Source organism: Rhinopithecus roxellana, chromosome 2 (genome assembly GCF_007565055.1).
Source record: "Rhinopithecus roxellana isolate Shanxi Qingling chromosome 2, ASM756505v1, whole genome shotgun sequence".
NCBI lineage: Eukaryota > Metazoa > Chordata > Mammalia > Primates > Cercopithecidae > Rhinopithecus > Rhinopithecus roxellana.
Window position 1 is genome coordinate 5,070,563 of NC_044550.1, and position 20,487 is coordinate 5,091,049.

The 20,487-nt window shown below is 34.6% G+C and overlaps 1 protein-coding gene across 2 annotated transcripts in view; it reads left to right on the forward strand.

Moving 5' to 3' along the window:
* The window catches only part of GRID2 (glutamate ionotropic receptor delta type subunit 2), a 1,566,068-nt gene that overhangs the window by 960,669 nt on the left and 584,912 nt on the right, over positions 1–20,487 (forward strand). For both annotated transcript variants that reach the window (XM_030916966.1, XM_030916977.1), the window contains 2 exons: positions 2,956–3,009; positions 12,911–13,084. In XM_030916966.1, the coding sequence (XP_030772826.1) occupies positions 2,956–3,009; positions 12,911–13,084 (228 nt within the window). The remainder of the gene's footprint in view (positions 1–2,955; positions 3,010–12,910; positions 13,085–20,487) is intronic.

Below are 20,487 nucleotides of genomic sequence, written 5' to 3' on the forward strand. Positions count from 1 at the left end.
CTTTAAAGATAAGATGGGCTAAATTACTCTAACAAGTAGACCCAAAATGTATTGTTCCACTACTAAAGGTTTGTTTCATGTCAGCTCAGTACCACAGCATGGAGTAGAAAAGGGGAGTCTGCTCTGTGCACTGGATGTATTGTGGCTTCCAAGGTCCTCTGTGCATGACGTCACAATCCTAGTAAGCTGGAATGGACAGAGAGCAGACACAAGCACATGGGAAGTTTTATGAATCAGGTTTGAAAGTGGTGTACATCACTCTGCTCACATTTGATTGGTACTCAGTCACATGGCCTTATAATTCTACCCTGCAGTGGAGGATGGGAAATGTAGCCTACCTGAGTGTCCCAGCAGAAGGAGAAAAAGGATTTTCATGATCATCTCGCAGTTTCTACCACATGAACCCTTGACTTTGCTTAAAAATAGAGATGACTTTAAATGATTATGAATTAATATAGTCTAGTTTTTCTGATAAACTTTGTATCCCCTCACTTGTTTGTAGGGCAGGGTATTTTTTAAATTCATTTAGTAACCTAAATTGGAGACTAAGTTTGAGGACTAATGATTTTAGAATAGTTGGTTAAATAGAACTGGTAGGAGACCTGGGAACTTGAGAACCCAAAAGAGATTCAAATAGACTCTTTCTTGAAAATGCACATTAAGACATATAGGACTCATACTGAAGGTTCACAGATACTTAGTGCCCACCTATGGTGAAGAGCACTCAATTTAGAACATGAAGATAGATTATTTATTTATTTATCTGTAGTAATGTGCTAATAATTGTTTGCTTGTAACAAATTTATACTGTTAAAATATCTTATATGTTAATACTCATTAATAAAACCAAAGACGAGAAGGAGAGATTATCTCCTTGCTGACCCTAAGCAACAGAGGATAGTACAATGAGTAGAATCATGGCTTTAGACAACACATTTGTCTTTCTTCTTCACAGAAATACAAGATTTGTGCCTCAATATTATTTCATGCTTTTGCCTAAAATACTTTAAGATGAAGAGCCATGGGTAAATTTTATAGTCTAGATAGTTACTGATACGTTATTATCATAACTCTTACCTTCTACTTAGTCCATAAATGCTGTTGCACAAAACAACTTCTCATTTAGTAATTTCTACAGGTAATGCAGAGTGCTCATAGTTTAAATTTTGCTTTATCTGATTACATAGTGAAGGTTATTATTTAGCTTAAATGAGGATAACTTAAGCTAAATCACTCTACTACTATTACTTCAGAAGTATTTTAAATCTATACTGTCTATCTATTGGTATTCACTTCTTTTTCTCTGAGTTCTATTTACATATTTTAGTAGTGATTTATCCCCTTCTACAACGTATTTTTCTTTATTTTACCCAGAAACCCACTTTTCTTATATCTTAGTTTCTAGTTTGAAGTCTTTTAAATCCAGTGGAGTCCCACATATTTTCTATTACTTTTTATTGCTAATAAATTATTCACTATTTGTCTCTAAGATGATTAAAGTAAAACAATCAGAAAATTTGAAATATGGATTACCGTTACTAGTATAAAGTGTTTTTTAGCAAAAACTGAAAACTGCCATAAGTTATATTTTAAATATTAAGTTTCACCTATAAGTTGAGTATACATATATTTCAAAAATGATAATAATCAAGGTTGAAAGTAGATAACATATCCTCAATTCTCTGATCATGTACTATCTATATACCTCAATAAAGTCACAGGGAACAACGTGATGTATAATGGAATAGTATGAAACTTGTACCAAATGTTAAAAAACCAAGATTCTGCAACTAATTATGTACTTTGAAAAAACATTGAGTCGCATACCAAATATATTTCCAATTTTATTTTTTGTGATGCAATGCATCTCTTAGCAGGTATTTCTCAGTAGGACAAAGAATAGCCACCAAAATGCAATTCACATTTTATAACAACTCCTTGATAGCTATTTGAAGGCATCTTCATTTGAAACCCAGTCGTTGAGTGTTATTGCTAAAAACAACAGAATGACCTCCTACAAAATAATCTCACTTATTATACGCCCATGCCATGCGTAAATCAGAAGAACACATCTTAGAATATGTATGATAATATTTAGCAGAGTGGAAACCTTGATACAGAAACTGCCCCTACTATACACACACACACACACACACACACACACACACACACACACACACACACACGAACATCTGAAGCTTAACTTTTTTGGCCTAAGCCAGGAATCATTTAGAATAAATGTATCTGAAGTTGGTCAAACAAGAGTGCTACCCATATATTTTTGTTCTTCCTGTTAAATATATTTTATTTATTTTCATCTTATTAGCAATCTAAAAGCTACTAAAATTTCCTACCCATGCTTTAATGCTAATATGTTGTCTATCACTTTTTGTATTTAACTTTCAGATAATTTAAGAATTAGATGACCTTAGAATGCACATGACAAAAATTTGCAGGAGAATATAGAGCAGTTTACTTAGTCAAAACAGTAGAAAGCATATACACAGAGAAGTAGCAGAAGATAAGAATATTAAATTAGAGCCAGATTGTAGAAGCTATGTACTTTGATATTTATTAGGTAGATGACAAAAAGCCATCAAAGTTTATTTGGAGTAGGGAATGTGATTTGAAATTTTATCTCCACTCTCAGTTAAATCACAAAACAGTACATTTTATTTGTATATTTTTTCTGTTGAAACCCATGGTTTTCTAGGTTTTGATGAATTATATTTTCAAATTTAATTAGCAAGTATACAGTGCATCTATGTGTCAAACACAAATGCTTCTACAGTGTTTTGCTAATGATTTTTCCATCTTCAATTAAGTAACAAAGACCTTTCTAACATACGATTCATTTTTTTTTTTTTTTTTTTGTCATTTGCAAAGTATATTCATTAGTTTGGTTTGTTTTGCATGATTGCTTTTGACTGATAGCTGATTTGTTTTCTATTCTAGGTTGTGGAGACTAATTTGGTTGCTTTTGACTGTCACTGGATCATTATAAATGAGGTAAAGCTAACTAAACCTTATTGTTAACTCTGTGTCCTTTTTTCACATATATAACTGTAGCATTTCCAATCCTTGAATTGGCCTTGAATTTTTAAAAGGAAACAACATATGACGTAAACATTCAACTTACTGAGTGAATGCTGTTTAACAAAAATTGAATGGAGTTTTTAAAAATGGTAAGGGGCTTTATATTAATAAAATAAATGGAGAAAGTCTTTCTCACTGAGTATCTTTTAGCTCTTTCTGTTGGCTCATACTGCCTGCTCAAGGAGATCATCTTTATAAAAAGTACAGTTCTACTTTGTAAGCAAAGTAAACTCCTCCCAGTGGAGTGCTTGCGTTCCGTTTATATTTTAGTGTTGTTTCTAGAACTGTTAAGTCCACCCTCTTTACATGAGTATTAAAAAGTTCAACATATGAATATGAATAAACAGAGAACAGATTTTTCCCTTTTCATAAGGAAGTACAACTGTTTTCAAATCTTTAGACTTGTCAAATTCTTGTGAAAGTCTTTTGATTTTTGCAAAGATAATACATAAGATTAAAAATATATTACAACCTAAAAGCCCTGTGAAATAAGTTTTCCATTAGCACCTGCCAGTCAGAAATGGAAGGAACAATGAGCAGATCAGTCATGGACAAGTAATGTGATCACATGGATTTTTTTCTCAACAAGATGTAGTACTTGGTCATACCTATTACTTACGAATAAAAATAATGTATTATTTGTTCATGATACTAAATACACAATTCTAGACTAATAAGATTTGTTTTATGGACAAAATAGTATTTTTGGATAAGAATCCTGGTTTTCTAATCAGCAAGACAGGTTTGATCCTGGCTATGAAACTCAGTAGCTGTCTTAACATGGATATCAGCTTCTTGTGCCTCAGTTTATTCATTTGGACAAGTTTAATAACAATTACTTTGCAAGTTCATAATAAAAGTTAAATGAGGTATTATCAGGTGCTCTTAACATAGTACTTGACAAATGACACCCAAGAATGGTACTGCAATAATGATCATATCACACTAAAATTCAGAGATCATTCTCTTATATATTATTTTGTGGAATACTAAACCATATTCTCTGAAGTACTGAAGGAATGAAGTCCATAGAGAATAAATTATTTTCCTCTTTTTACACAGAGAAGTGAAAATAATTCCCAGTTTCAAGTTGTTTCTCTGACACTACACTTCATTGATTGAATGATCCTTTTTATTTCAGAGTAAAGACACCGAAACCACCTTACAAGTCTGATTTTGGTCTGCCGAACTTTAGGTTTCTATGAATTTTAGCTGTATTTCTCATGCCAAAATAAGATAGGTTTTTCTGAGATTTCCTCAGGCAATACGTATATGGAGATCTGCTTTTCAATAAAGTTCTGATACCTTCTAAATGTCTAGTATGTCTTAATTTTCATGTGGAATGACTAAACATTGCGATAGAGGGAAAGACAAAGCAAAAGGGATTTAACAAACCTTCATAACTTTTCAAATTAAGTATTTTCATTTCAGTTTTTCTCCAAGGAAACTAAGTTTCAAAGAAATTAAACAATTCAGCAAATATTACACAACTATTAGTGATGATAATGGGATTTAAAACTTAATCTTTTTCAGTGTAAAGCTTTGGCTGGTTTTGTTTTGTTTGTTTTGTTTTTAGCTTTTAAGTTCAGGGGTACATAAGCAAGTTTGTATGTAGGTAAACTCGTGTCTTGGGGGTTTATTGTACAGATTATTTTGTCACACAGGCACTAAGCCTAGTGCTCATTAGTTATTTTTCCTGATCCTTTTCTTCTTCCTACTCTCTGCCCTTCAGTAGACCCCCAGATGTGTTGTTACCCTCTTTGTGTCCATGTGTTTTCATCACTTAGCTCCCACTTATAAGTGAGAACATGAGGCATTTGGTTTTCTGTTTCTGCATTAGTTTCCTGAGGAAAATGGCTTCCAGCTCCATTCATATTTCTGCAAAGGGCCTATCATTCTTTTTTTGTGATTGCACAGTATTCCACAATGTATATGTTCCACATTTTCTTTATCCAGTCTACTATTGATGGGTATTTATGTTGATTCCATGTCGTTACTATTGTGAATAGTGATGCAATGAATATAGGCATGCATGTGTCTTTATGATAGAACAATTTATATTCATTTGGGTATATTTATATTGGGTATATTCACCCAGTAATGGGATTGCTGAGTGAAATGGTAGTTCTGCTTTTAGGTCTCTGAGGAAATCACCAGACTGTTTTCCACAACGGTTGAACAAATTTACACTCCCACCACAAACAATGTATAAACATTCCTTTTTCTTCACAACCATGCCAGCATCTATTATTTTTTGACTTTTTAGTAACAACCATTATGACTGGCGTGATATAATATCTCATAGTGGTTTTGATTTGGATTTCTAATGATCAGTGATGTTGAGCTTTCTTTCATATGATTATGATCACATGGTGTATTATTTTGAAAAGTGTTGATGTCCTTTTTTCCACTTTTTTTTTCATTTTTTTATTATACTTTAAGTTCTAGGGTACATGTGCATAACGTGCAGGTTTGTTACATATGTATACTTATGCCATGTTGGTGTGCTGCACCCATCAACTCGTCAGCACCCATCAATTCATCATTTATATCAGGTATAACTCCCAATGCAATCCCTCCCCCCTCCCCCCTCCCCATGATAGGCCCCAGTGCGTGATGTTCCCCTTCCCGAGTCCAAGTGATCTCATTGTTCAGTTCCCACCTATGAGTGAGAACATGCGGTGTTTGGTTTTCTCTTCTTGTGATAGTTTGCTAAGAATGATGGTTTCCAGCTGCATCCATGTCCCTACAAAGGATGCAAACTCATCTTTTTTTATGGCTGCATAGTATTCCATGGTGTATATGTGCCACATTTTCTTAATCCAGTCTGTCACAGATGGACATTTGGGTTGATTCCAAGTCTTTGCTATTGTGAATAGTGCTGCAATAAACATACGTGTGCATGTGTCTTTGTAGTAGAATAATTTATAATCCTTTGGGTATATACCCAGTAGTGGATCTAGAACTAGATGTATCATATGACCCAGCCTTTTTTCCACTTTTAAGTGAAGTTGTTCGGTTTTGCTTTAAATTTTTTAAGTTCTTACAGAACTTAAGGATAATAGACCTTTGTCAGATGCATAGTTTGCAAAATTTTTTTCCCTTCTTTAGGTTGTTCACTCTCATGATAGTTTCTTTTGCTGTGCATATGCTTTTTATTTAATTTGATTCCGTTTTTCAGTTTTTGCTTTTATTGCAATTGGTTTTGTCATCTTTGTCATGAAATCTTTGCCCATTCCTATGTATTGTCTAGGTTGTCTTCCAGGGTTTTTATAGTTATGGGTTTTACATTTAAGGTTTTAATCTATCTTGTGTTATTTTTTTGTATATGGTATAAGAAAGTAGTCCAGTTTCAATCTTCTGCATATGGCTTGCCAGTTATCCCAGCACCATTTATTATTAAAGGAAAGTGTCCTTTCCCCATTGCTTATTGTTGTCAGCTTTGTGAAAGATAAGATAGTTGTAGGTATGCAGCCTTATTATCTGGGCAATCTGTTCTGCTGCATTCATCTGTGTGTCTGTTTTTGTACAAGTATCATGCTGTTTTGGTTAGTGCAGCACTGTAGTATAGTTTGAAGTCGGGTAGCATGATGTCTCTAGCTTTGTTCTTTTCCCTTAGGATTTTGTTTTTTCATACATGCTTTTTGATACATTTTCACTTAGAATTTTGTTTTTGACTATGAAAACAACATCGTCACCCACTGTTTAAGGCTCAGTTTGTACTTTGGAAGAAATGGCCTCTTCATATGATATAGGTGTACCCTGAATAGATTAGCATGTATTTAATTGGTAATAAATAAATATTTTTGATAATTATCTTTATGGTTTATATTTTTGAAATTTCTACTTCCTCAGCTAAAATCTTATGGGAGCTATTTATATCACTAGCTTTTTTTGGTTTTAATTATTTTCTAGATTACTTTTTTGAAATAAAGACTCTTCTAATTTTTTGCTTTTCTTTCACATCCTACTTTGGACAGGGGATAGACTACACAGATTTCCTGATGCAAAACCAGCTGGAGTCATTTTACCTATTCATGTCAGTAAACCTGACTAGAAAAATAAAGTGACTTCTTACCTCCTTAGAGAAACTGATTAATCTAGATGAATTAATGCTTATAACCACTAAATTGAAATGGCCATTCTCCTCTGATGGTTGATAAGATTGCAAAAGGAACCCCTTAATTAATTAATTGTTTTTTTATATGCAATTTAGCTTCTACAAGTATACCTGAACTTAAAAGTATAAACTGAAGTAGAGCTTCTGAGAACAATATGGTCATTAACCCACTGTTTAAGACTCAATTTGTACTTTGGAAGAAATGGCATCTTCGTTTTATATAGGTGTAGCCTGAATAGACTAGCAAGTATTTCATTGGTAATAAATAGTATGGAAAGAATAATAAAAATTTGTTTTATTGTGTTTTTTGTAAGTGTTATGATTCATGTTTTTAAACTTATTAAATTTTATTTTGTAAAATATTAGAAATGAAATATTGTCATTAAGTAGATGCTCCATAATTTGGGTCACTATTTTGCAAAATAAAATATCCATATAAATAAAGCAATCTAACTGGTAAATAACTCCATAAATGTTAGAAGTCTAGGAGATGATTAAGGAGACCTCAGTTATTTTCTTATCCTTCAAACTTAGGTTTTCTACTGTGAACTGTCTCATAAAACCTCACCATCACAGTCACTGAAACCTTTATCTCCTTCTTACCCACAGTCCTACTTTCTTGTCCTCCAGCAGAGGTACAATTTCTTTTGGGCAAGTCACACTGCCTAGCCTCTTAAAAATACAATGTCCACAACCCATACCATTTACATTACACCGGTTAGTACTTTTATCTGAACAAGGTTAAAACTCAGATAATGTGCAAATGTTTTCTGTATTTTAACCCATAAAAAAAATTATTGGCTGGTATATCCAAAATCAACACTCTCACTTTCAAATTATTCCATTCACCCACCTTATTATTCTCATTCATCCACTGAATTCTGAAATATGCCTCAGAAAATGACTTTTATACTTTTCTTGCACACTTTTCATTTACATGCTTGTTTATGGGAATTTATAATGTATGAATTATAATTTTCCCTAGTTTCTATAAATGAAAAAAAAAACATGGATTTCTCAAAATTGCTAGGAAGCTAATAAACTTTAAATATAATAATAAAAAACCCTCAAAATATGCAAATGCCATTTTGGCTGAACATGCAGAACATTAATCTGTCTAGTTTTGTTTGTGTAGCTATTATTTTGTTGCTAATTTTAAAATGGGTTGCAGACATTGATTTAATCTTATTGCATCAATAGTTTTTAAAGGAGTGAATATAAATCAAAGTTGGCATTGTGCATCATGATAGAAATTGATGTAGAAACTTGAAAACAATATATTTTTTTCATTTGCATTAAGTGTGCTATAATAATGAGAGGCTGTGCTAACTCATATGGTGTAATCAATCATATGTTAGTGCTTGGTAATAGTATTTATCTTCTCCGCACAATCAGTGGATCCAGCTCAGAGCAGCCTTTCCATGCAAGTATTGTCATCCCTTCAGGGCCCTAAAGCAGATGGCCTAACAATTTATTTAAGTTTTACAGAAGTTAGAAATTCAGATAGGAAGATGTGCACTGTTCAGACCTGCAAGAAGCACAATGCTTCATGTACCCTTCTATTGCCTGATAATATAGAATATGACCTTTGTTGTCTTGATGTGATTTTACTGGCTTTTTACTTAATTTGAATAGTTTAAGACATTATTCTCTGTTAATCTGAGTACTCCTGAGTACTACATTTAAGGAGAAAGTTGTTGGTTTGGGTTTTTTTGTTTTGTTTTGTTTTTGTTTTTGTTTTTTGACAGAGTTTCACTCTTGTCACCCAGGCTGGAATGCAATGGCATGATTTTGGCTCACTGCAAGCTCTTCCTCCCGGGTTCAAGTGATTCTCCTGCCTCAGTCTCTCGAGTAGCTGGGATTACAGGCATGTGCCACCAGGCCTGGCTAATTTTTGTATTTTTAGTAGAAATGCGGTTTCACCATGTTGGCCAGGCTGGTCTCGAACTCCTGACCTCAGGTGATCTGCCCGCCTCAGCCTACCAAAGTGTTAGGATTACAGGTGTGAGCCACTGTGCCCGGCCGGTTTAGGGGGATTTTGTTGCTGTTTTGAGATTTAAAAAACCTATATGTGTAATGGATGTTTTCCATTTTTTCTAGTTTAATGATGAATTGAACTGCTCACTTCTAAGCTTTCAAGTAGAAAGTTGCCCTTCTGCTACTCTTCCTGTTGGTACATAGCCTACAGCTGGATTTGTTCCATTTTCTAACATTTGCAGTAATTGATTCATATTAATGTTAAATTTTACAGAAGCATCAAAGGGTCATCTTTGCTAAAATATGAAAAATATAAACAAATAAGAAATACCACATAGTACAGGGTTTAATCTTAATACTAAAATCTGCTTCATTTAGAATTGTTTAACATTTTAAAGCATTCTGATGTCTAGAATTAAAATTTCAGGTATCAGTCTTTAGAAGATAATAAAATCTTACCATTCATTCATTCATTAAATCTTGCATTTATCAACATTTATTGATACCAACTATGAGCCAGAAGATTTGTTAGATGCTAAGAGATATAAGAATGGGAAAAAGGAAACTATTCCTCTGAAATAGTTATTTTTAATCTGAATTGGCATCTGATCTAATGGATTCTGAGAGTCTTTTCTTCCCCACAATCTTATTCATTTAATCCTAAAGCTGACATACTACAAGGATACAGGAATGATTCAATTTTCCTAAGAGATTTATTCTGGGAAATGGCTGTTTCTAGATGGGGTTGTATCCCCAGAAGGTATTTTAGCATTCCTTTTTTCTTCCTTGGGGCTTTCACAGTTCAGAATTCAACCTACATTAAATTATTAAAGCAAAGTGAATAAGAATAGTTTGCCAGACATATTGACTTTGATTCTTAATAGTTTTCAAATATCTAGGTAAATTATTTTTGGGAAAAAAGGCTTGCTTAGCCTAAATAAGTAAAATAGAAAAAGCTAAGTTACTAAAAAATATGTAATCATTTTTACTGCACTGTGAATTCTACTTTTATGAATATACTCAATAAAATAAAGAATATAAGAAGGAAAATAATTTTATAATTTGGGCTCTTTAAATTACTTAGAGCTCGGGAATACTCTATATCTTTTAAAAGATTAAGATATTTAGTGGTTCTGTGGGCTTGGGAGAGTGAATACTTTATTGGTAAACTAGTTCTTCACATGATTATTTTTAAAAATCTGATAGTTTAAACATTTTTTAAAAATTCAGAGCATTAGAATAATATAGATCCTAGTAGACTGCATAACATTTTAATATACAAGTTTATTTCTGGAATTTTTTCCATTTAAATGGATCTCTTTATAGATTAAATGATCACTTATCTTTCAGTGTTTATATAACATTGCATCTGCCACTCTTGAAATGCTCCTTTTGAAATGCACAAGTAAAGTTCCGTAAATATAAAATAGCTGCCGAATCAAGTTTTCATATCACTGTTAAACTGTTTTTGAGATCACATGTCAAGACTAAAATTGTAAGTGAATTTTTTGAGACAGATTGTCTGTTAGTTTCATTCAGAATGACAGATTCTTTCTTCCCAGAAAATTACTTTCTCTTCCCTTCCCCATATAATAATAGGCAAAATACACTCAATTCAAATTGGCATTTCTTCAGATATATTTTAGTTGTTCAGGTGCCTGAGAACTTCATCTTTGGAAACCTATGAAAGGTAACCATTCCTTTTCCCTTTTTGTGGGTTTGAAAAATGTCCTCTTAAAGGATTTGGCTCATGATAGATGACTACATCATTCCTTCCAGAATCATCAGGAAATTAAATGCTCAAATAATGTATCTTTACAGTTTTAAATTCTACCACTCATAAATATTAATCTAAATAATTCCTGTAAGGAAATATGGACTTGTATAACTTCTTCAGAGACTGTTTCTTTTGATGACATTGATAAATTCATCCCATGAATAGAATATTATGAATGAAGAGCTTCAAGTCTTCCTGAATCTTTGTTTATAAACTGAGAATAAATAGCATCCGATTGAGAGTATCATCTGTTAGCAGAAAATGGGATAATAAAGTAATTAGTATTTTGTTTAACATATAGTAGATATTTATTAAATGTAAATTTTATCCAATATGCTGATTTGTCATTCATTGTGAGTGGTGTAGATAGAGACAGTATTGTTTGATAACATGTTGATAAATCTTAGCATTGCTAAAGCAAAAATACCATATACCTAAAACAACTTAGTTAATATTATGAGAAAAGTGGTACAATTTTCCATTGCCTTTCAAATTAAAGTTCCTGTCTTTATCATTTGTAATTTTAAAAATTAAAAGACATTGAATAGCAATATTAATATTAATTAACTTTAAAAGATGTCTGGTTAAAATCAGAGCTTCAAATGGAGTTGACAGGATACCATTTAATGCTACTTTGTGAGTAGATTACATAGAATTTAAAAGCGGTCTGCTCCTTGCCAGACAAAGTTTTTGGTGGCCACTGAAATGACACAGACTAAGGGAAAAAGATGGCATTTTAAATTGAGAAAAAACATTTCTATGGAACATTAAGGATTGATTAAATGCCCAGAAATCCAGGATATTGCACTAGATATAGTTGATGGCAGGCATTATTTTATTTTCAGAACAATTTATACTTCATAAAGAGCATATATAAAGGGAGATTTTTGAATCTAACATATGCTACAAGAAAGAACAATATATAATTGATCTGGTAAGGAAAAAAAAAGAAAATTTACACCTATGAATTATCTCTTTTATTTCATTGTTCTGTTATAATTTCTTAGATCAAACCTTGGAAATGCTCACTGCAACCCAAAACTTATTTTGTGTCTAATCTTTTATTTATGTTACCATAAGAATTGACTGAAACCAATAGTATGTTAATTACAAAGACTTCATTGGATTAAAAGGTTTCAAATGAACACTATTAAGCACAAACTTCTCTAGTAAAGACTACCTTAAAATGAAAATTTATGTTGATCACTTTTATCCTAATTCCATTTAGAATAGATAAAATTTGTTTAGATAAAATTCATTTAGATAAAGAGCACTGGGTTTCTCATCTCATCCTGATTCAGACTGTATTAAGCAACAGAATTTTTCATCTACTCCTTACCAAGAGAAACATACAAGTTAACATCAGTAATTCTAATAAATTATTAGAAAAACTCCTTATATATCCTCTTGCTCTACTTGCCTCAGTTAAAAGCCACATTTTTCATTGCTAATTATGTGTGTGTGTGTGTGTGTGTGTGTGTGTGTGTGTGTGTGTGCATCTGTATGTGTGTGTGTGCGTGTATATAACACTTACATGGCAAATACCTTCCTAGATACTCAAAGTAACAGGTAATTGAAATCCATTAATTAATAATAAACTATAATAGCAACTTACTTTGTGACCTTTTTAAATGTTTTGACCACACCTATATGTTTCTAAAATGTTCAACATTATAAATTATAAACTTATTATTAATAACCGTATGTAAGTCAATTGCTTCATTTAGAATTGTTAGGCCCTAATGTATATAATTTAAAGCACAGAAAGCAACTACAAATGAATAGATCATTTTAACAAAAATATGTTGCTTTCTTCGCTAAGCATTAAGCCAATATATTACAGTAACAGAATCCCTAACATTTACAGATAACAACTCAGTAGATTTGTGTTTTGTTACTGTATTAAAGTATCTCTAATTCTTCCACCTCTTATCTTATAGGAAATAAACGATGTGGACGTACAGGAACTTGTAAGAAGGTCAATTGGAAGGTTAACGATTATTCGGCAGACATTTCCAGTTCCCCAGAATATAAGTCAGCGGTGTTTCCGTGGCAACCATCGAATATCTTCAACATTGTGTGATCCAAAGGATCCATTTGCTCAGAATATGGAGGTATCTTATAAATGACAGGATATTTCTTCCAGGGTGCTTTGTTGGGCAATTGCAAGGAGAGCTTTATGAGTTGCATTGGATTCAGAATTGTATGTGTTATTTCTGAACAATTCTCCTCCACCAGCAATTTCATAAGTCTGATGGGGAGAAAGTGCTAAGAATTTGCGTCTTTGTTCCTTTTGATCTCACTATAAAAAAATTTCTACTTGTTTCATAAAAAATGTAATAAGTAAAGATTATTTTCTTCTAAACAAGTAGATCCATAATATTTCTCATAGGAGAATTTGTAGTTGGAACTACTAATTCCAAACTCCAAATTATTAAACTAATAAATGTGTTTGACTTTCCCAGCATAAGAAGGACATAGATACTTATTCTTTTTTAAAAAGATTGGTCTCCAGTTTGAATAACTCCAACAACAACAAAAAATAAATATGAAAAATGTACTGTAGCATTTTATGGTCACATCCAACTCCGAGAGGATACAGTTGAAACTTTCAGCATCCAGAATGCAACAAAGAATTTGAAAGGTATAAATACAATCTCTGAACAGCAAAACAGAGAACACCAAGTCCCTGTAGCTTATTCATAAGAATGCCCTTTAAATACTTACTTGAAGCTTATTTCTTTTTCTTAAGGAAAAGCCTCTCTGATTTGTTTTCACTTTGCACTGGAGACCTCAATATGTCAATCTGGAGGGGCTGTTACACAAAGCAAGCACACAGGACAACAGCACCGAGCCTTAAGGAGCCCTCTCAAGGCAAGAGACAGGAGAAAAAATCAATCAGATAAACTAACTCATATACCCTGTCAGCATAGGACTCTTCCTGCAAAAACAAATCTGTGCCATAAAACAACTCCTAAAGGTATTACTGCAGTATAATGCTAGCATATAAGTTAATATTTAAACAATAACTCTGAGATATCAGCAAATATTAAAGGTACCACCAATTTTAGAAGTCAACAAAACCTAATATATTTTAGAAACCTGTTCTTTAAAATATTTACTATAGGAAACATTTTTATCATTATTATTATTATTATACTTTAAGTTTGAGGGTACATGCGCACAGCGTGCAGGTTTGTTACATATGTATACATGTGCCATGTTGGTGTGCTGCACCCATTAAATCGTCATTTACATTAGGTATATCTCCTAATGCTATCCCTCCCCACTCTCCCCCTCCCCACAATAGGCCCCGGTGAGTGATGTTCCCCTTCCTGTGTTCAAGTGATCTCATTGTTCAATTCCCACCTATGAGTGAGAACATGCAGTGTTTGATTTTCTGTTCTTGCGATAGTTTGCTGAGGATGATGGTTTCCAGCTGCATCCATGTCCCTACAAAGGACATTAACTCATCCTTTTTTATGGCTGCATAGTATTCCATGGTGTATATGTGCCACATTTTCTTAATCCAGTCTGTCACTGATGGACATTTGGGTTGATTCTGTCTTTGATATTGTGAATAGTGCTTCAATAAACATACGTGTGCATGTGTCTTTATAGCAGCATGATTTATAATCCTTTGGGTATATCCCCAGTAATGGGATGGCTGGGTCAAATGGTATTTCTAGTTCTACATCCTTGAGGAATCGCCACACTGACTTCCACAATGGTTCAACTAGTTTACAGTCCCACCAAAGTGTCAAAGTGTTCCTATTTCTCCACGTCCTCTCCAGCACTTGTTGTTTCCTGATTTTTTAATGATTGCCATTCTAAGTAGTGTGAGATGGTATCTCATTGTGGTTTTGATTTGCATTTCTCTGATGGTGAGTGATGATGAGCATTTTTTCATGTGTCTGTTGGTTGTATGAATATCTTCTTCTGAGAAGTGTCTGTTCATATCCTTTGCCCACTTTCTGATGGGTTTGTTTGTTTTTTTCTTGTAAATTTGTTTGAGTTCTTTGTAGGTTCTGGATATTAGCCCTTTGTCAGATGAGTAGATTGCGTTTTAGTACTTCAGGATTTTCAGTTTTAACAGTTTGGAAATATAAGCCTAAGAAAATTAGTTACTCTCTAATAATACTAGATAAATAAGGTGATTTTGCAAAATTACTCTGAAAAATAACCCCACAACCTCCCTATCCTTAGTCACCTTTGAATTTTTAAAAAAGGACTTGCCATTTATCCAAACATTTCTTCCAATTATTGTCATTATAGTGCACAGATTGGCTCCAGGATCATTGCTCTGTAACTTTCTGTTCCCTACTACATTTTGAGCTCCTTTAGAATAGCTTCTTTCCGTGACCAGGTACAGTGGCTACACCTGCAATCCCAGCAATCTGGGAGGCCAAGGTGGAAAATCATTTGAACCCAGAATTTTGAGACCAGCCTGGGCAGCATGCCAAAACCCATCTCTGTAAAAAAAAAAAAAAATTAAAAATTAAAAATAAATAAATACATTAGCCAGGTATGGTGATACCCACCTGTAGTCCCAGCTACTCAGGAGGCTGAGGTGGGAGAATCACCTGAGTCCTAGAGGTAGAGGCTGCAGTGAGCCAAGATTGTGCTACTGCATTCCAGCCTGGGTTTCAAAGTGAGTCCCGATCTCAAAATAAATATGTCCCTTCAAGAACCCAGCATCATAAATACCCATAACGTGCTTCTCTACCATTTCCTCCATCATAATTACCACAGTGCTTTGGATCTGTGTGAATATATATGTTTGAATGTAATTAAGGAGATGGCAATAGTCAAAGTAAATCCTCTGAAGCCTTAACGACATCACTTTAAATTTCAGTTCCACCCTTATCTATATGTGTATTATTTCATTCTCACACTGCCATGAAGTACAGGGAAGAGGTTTAATTGGCTCACAGTTCTTGGGGCAGGGAAGCCTCAGGAAACTTACATTCATGGCAAAAGGGGAAGCAAACACATCCTTCCTCACATGGCAGCAGGAAAGAGAAGGGCTGAGCAAAAGGGGGAAAAGACGCTTATAAAACCATCAGATCTCGGGAAAACTCACTACTTTCATGACAATAGCAAGCAGATAATCGTCCCCATGATTCAATTACCTCCCACCAGGTCCCTCTTATGATATGTCGGAATTATGGGAACTACACTTCAAGATGAGATTTGGATGGGGACACAGTCAAACCATATCAATATGCTTATAATGTCCCATGTTTGCATTTTAACTGGTCATGGATAGAATTGATGTGAAAATGATAGAATTCTAAATAGAAAAAAAAATTAATGAAAAAATTTGATTTAGAAAATCATAAAATATTAAAATTTGTTTTTGTCAAAAGAAGTATCAGGAAATGAAATACAAACTTAAGAAAAATTATTGACTGTATCATTTAGGGACAGCAGAAATTATTTTATAGCATATTTGCCTAACAGCATAATCTTTCCGTTTCAGTTGATGAGGACTTTAATATCTGTGAACTAATATTTTATTTATGTCTATATTCCTAATCTTATCTGAAACAACAAAGCTTTATGGGGAAGCACCAACTTCCTCCTGACTCATACCTTCATCTTGGTCCTGTCAAACCCACAGATGGAAGAAAACAAGAAAACTACTTTTGCTTTGAGGATTTGTTACATGTTAGCACCCCACTTATGTGTGATAGAATTTGATCTCTGGACTGTTACCGATTTTAATATACATAGACAGAGAAGTAAAATTTAGAAAAAAGCAGAAAATACATTTCACTAACTTTTTAGTTAGCACCCGAAGGCTGAAACCCAGGATTAGCTGAAGTTGCAAAATAAATATAAAAGAACACCTTTTAGCTAGAAAATGATATTTTTAGCAACATATGTAACAAGCAGAAAGTGATCCATTTACTGCTTGATGGAACTAATATTAGTTTGGCTGCTAATGGAGAGAAAACAGAAACATTCCAACACTTTTGCTCCTGCTTTCTCCATTTAAGAAAAATTGTCTTCAAATTGAGAAGGTTAGAGTAAAATTCATTAAAGAAGGTAATCCACTGGTTTAGAAGGAGCAGGGAGATAGTAAGAGTAGACCCACTGCTTTGAATTAGGCTTGCCAAATAATTGCTCAGAGTAGCCAATCAGCCAGCAGGAATGATCAAAATATGATAGCTCAAAAATACTGGAGAAACACTTAAGAAGAGGACCAAGGTACAGGAGATTGGTGTATTGTTCCAACTGTTGAAAGGAAGGAAAAAAGATTCTCATGGAGTTTAGCATATTAAATGTTACTATTTAGATAAACTATAGAATATATTACTAAATCAATGGTTTGGAATACTTCAGATAAGACAACAGGGCTCCCAGTGCCATCGGTGTGTGATGTTCCCCTTCCCGAGTCCAAGTGATCTCATTGTTCAATTCCCACCTATGAGTGAGAACATGCAGTGTTTGGTTTTCTGTTTTTGCGATAGTTTACTGAGAATGATAGTTTCCAGTTGCATCCACGTCCCTACAAAGGACACAAACTCATCCTTTTTTATGGCTGCATAGTATTCCATGGTGTATATGTGCCACATTTTCTTAATCCAGTCTGTCACTGATGGACCTGATGTAAATGACAAGTTGATGGGTGCTGACGAGTTGATGGGTGCAGCACACACCAACATGGCACAAGTATACATATGTAACAAACCTGCACGTTGTGCACATGTACCCTAGAACTTAAAGTATAATTTAAAAAAAAAAAAAAGACAACAGGGCTTCCTTAAAAACAAGCACTGCCAAACTAAGCCCTTATTTATAGTTTGTTTGTTTGTTTGTTTGTTTTTTAGATTGGGAGAATGTCACAAAGCTATGTGTTGCATATTGATTTTTACTTGGTGTTTGACAAATTTTTGCCTGAAATCCTTAGGAAAGATATTGAAAAGTCTTGATAGAATGATGACATTCAAACATTTTCACTGACAGGCTCCTAAAGGCAGAAGATAGTGAACACTCTGGCCTGAGATAGAAAGCAAAATAAAGCTCAAAAATATTTACGTCTCATTACTACCTTCAAAAGTTATAACATTTGTGTATATATAATTAAAAGTAATACTCCAAATGATTTGCCAATTAAACTATTTAGTTTTTTCTCCAAATCTTCAAACAAAATTAATATCTAAATGAATCAATCAAATCTTCAAGCAATATTGATATGACTAGAATATGCCCTAAATGTATTCTGTGGCTTCAAGCACTTCCTGATATCCACAACCTACCACCAGGGTTCCTTTGTCCTGAGTTTGAGGATTGTAGAACTAGATGAATATTCAAACTGCACTGATAAATATTCTATTCCTGAAATGCAAGGAACTGTCTATGGTCATTCACAAGATTCTATTCTTGGACCTAATATTTTTTAAATGTCTATCACTGCATGAATGAAAATGAATAAAACATTCCTATCAAATTTGTAAATGGCATAAAGCTAGAAGAGAAAGTTTATGTTTTACTAGATAATCAAGTTCCAAATTGTTAGTGTTGACTGAATAATAAGCCTAAATTTGAAACAGCCCAGATAAAGTATAAGTTCAAAATCAATTACATGGAGCCTAGATGGAAGAATCCTGGTTTGACAGTTGTTCAGATTCCTTAAGTTGAAGGTAAATTCGGTGTGTGTATTGCACAAATCATATTTGCGATAACTATTTTAATATAATTGTGGTCTCTATGTCAGAAGAATTGTGCTAAGATAAAGAGATCTAATGTCTTACACTATTCTCTCCTAGTCAGATCACATCTGTAATAATGTGTCAATTCTGGATACTAAATTTTTAACAGAAACGTTGAAACCCAAGAGAAAGACAGAGAAAGAGAACTAAGATGATCAGCCTAGAAACTGTACCAAGTGATGAAAACTAAAAGAAAGATATTTCAAAGCAAGCCATAGATGGTGTCAAATATTGAAAGCTTGTCATGTAGAGGAGGTGAGTGTGGAGGTTTGGTGATGTCAAAGGACAAATGTAGTGCCAGTAAGGTAGGGAGGAATGATTGCTTATATGTGACATACTGGAGTCTATGATTTTAGAGGTGGTGTATATTTCTGTCCGGTAAATGGTCATTTGTGTTGGTCGAGGCCTAAGTAGAAGTGAAGATCGTCTGTATAGGAATTGAAGTGACCTTTTAAAATGCTGAGAGATAGTTTGGTATTATTGTGAAGGAGGAGTCAAAGGCCTTACAAAGAAAAAAAGGACCCAAATCTCAGTTAATGATGACAGAAAAAAGAGATAAAGTGTAGCATAGGAAAGAATGTGAAGCTCGAAGAATGGGGAAAAAGTGTCATATTAGGAGGGGTAATGAAAAGCTCAGAAAATATTACCACCACTTCTTGATCCTGTAGTTTGGAATGTGGACAAATGAGGAGACATACCCATTTATTGAAAACGCCTGTCACGTAACAGGTACAAAGTACTCACTTTTAAGACGAGCATAGATGCTCAAAATACATGCCTCAGGGTCTGCAAAAGAGAATGTGCCTCAGCAGTGTCAGGTTTGGATAGAACCCAGGTTACCAGAATTTTCATGTCTCAAATTCCGTCAAACACGCCTACCTTTAGAATTGACTTTCTTGGAGGCGGAGCAAGATGGCTGAATAGGAACAGCTCCAGTCTCCAACTCCCAGCACGAGCGACACAGAAGACGGGTGATTTCTGCATTTTCAGCTGAGGTACTGGGGTCATCTCACTGGGGAGTGCCGGACAATTGGTGCTGGTCAGCTGCTGCAGCCCGACCAGCGAGAGCTGAAGCAGGGTGAGGCATTGCCTCACCTGGGAAGCGCAAGGGGGAAGGGAATCCCTTTTCCTAGCCAGGGGAACTGAGACAAACAACACCTGGAAAATCGGGTAATTCCCACCCCAATACTGTGCTTTAAGCAAATGGGCACACCAGGAGATTAGACCCACACCTGGCCGGGAGGGTCCCACGGCCACAGAGCCTCCCTCATTGCTAGCACAACAGTCTGCGATCTAACCGAAACAGCAGCAGCGAGACTGGGGGAGGGGCGCCCGCCATTGCTGAGGCTTAAGTAGGTAAACACAGCCGCTGGGAAGCTCAAACTGGGTGGATCTCACAGCAGCTCAAGGAAACCTGCCTGTCTCTGTAGACTCCACCTCTGGGGACAGGGCACAGCTAAACAACAAAAGGGGAAGCAGCAGAGGCCTGTGCAGACGCAAATGACTCTGTCTGACAGCTTTGAAGAGAGCAGTAGATCTCCCAACACGGAGGTTGAGATCTGAGAAGGGACAGACTGCCTGCTCAAGTGGGTCCCTGACCCCTGCATAGCCTAATTGGGAGACATCCTCCACTAGGGGCAGTCTGACACCCCACACCTCACAGGGTGGAGTACTCCCCTGAGAGGAAGCTTCCAAAGTAAGAATCAGACAGGTACACTCGCTGTTCAGCGATATTCTATCTTCTGCAACCTCTGCTGCTGATATCCAGGCAAACAGGGTCTGGAGTGGACCTCAAGCAA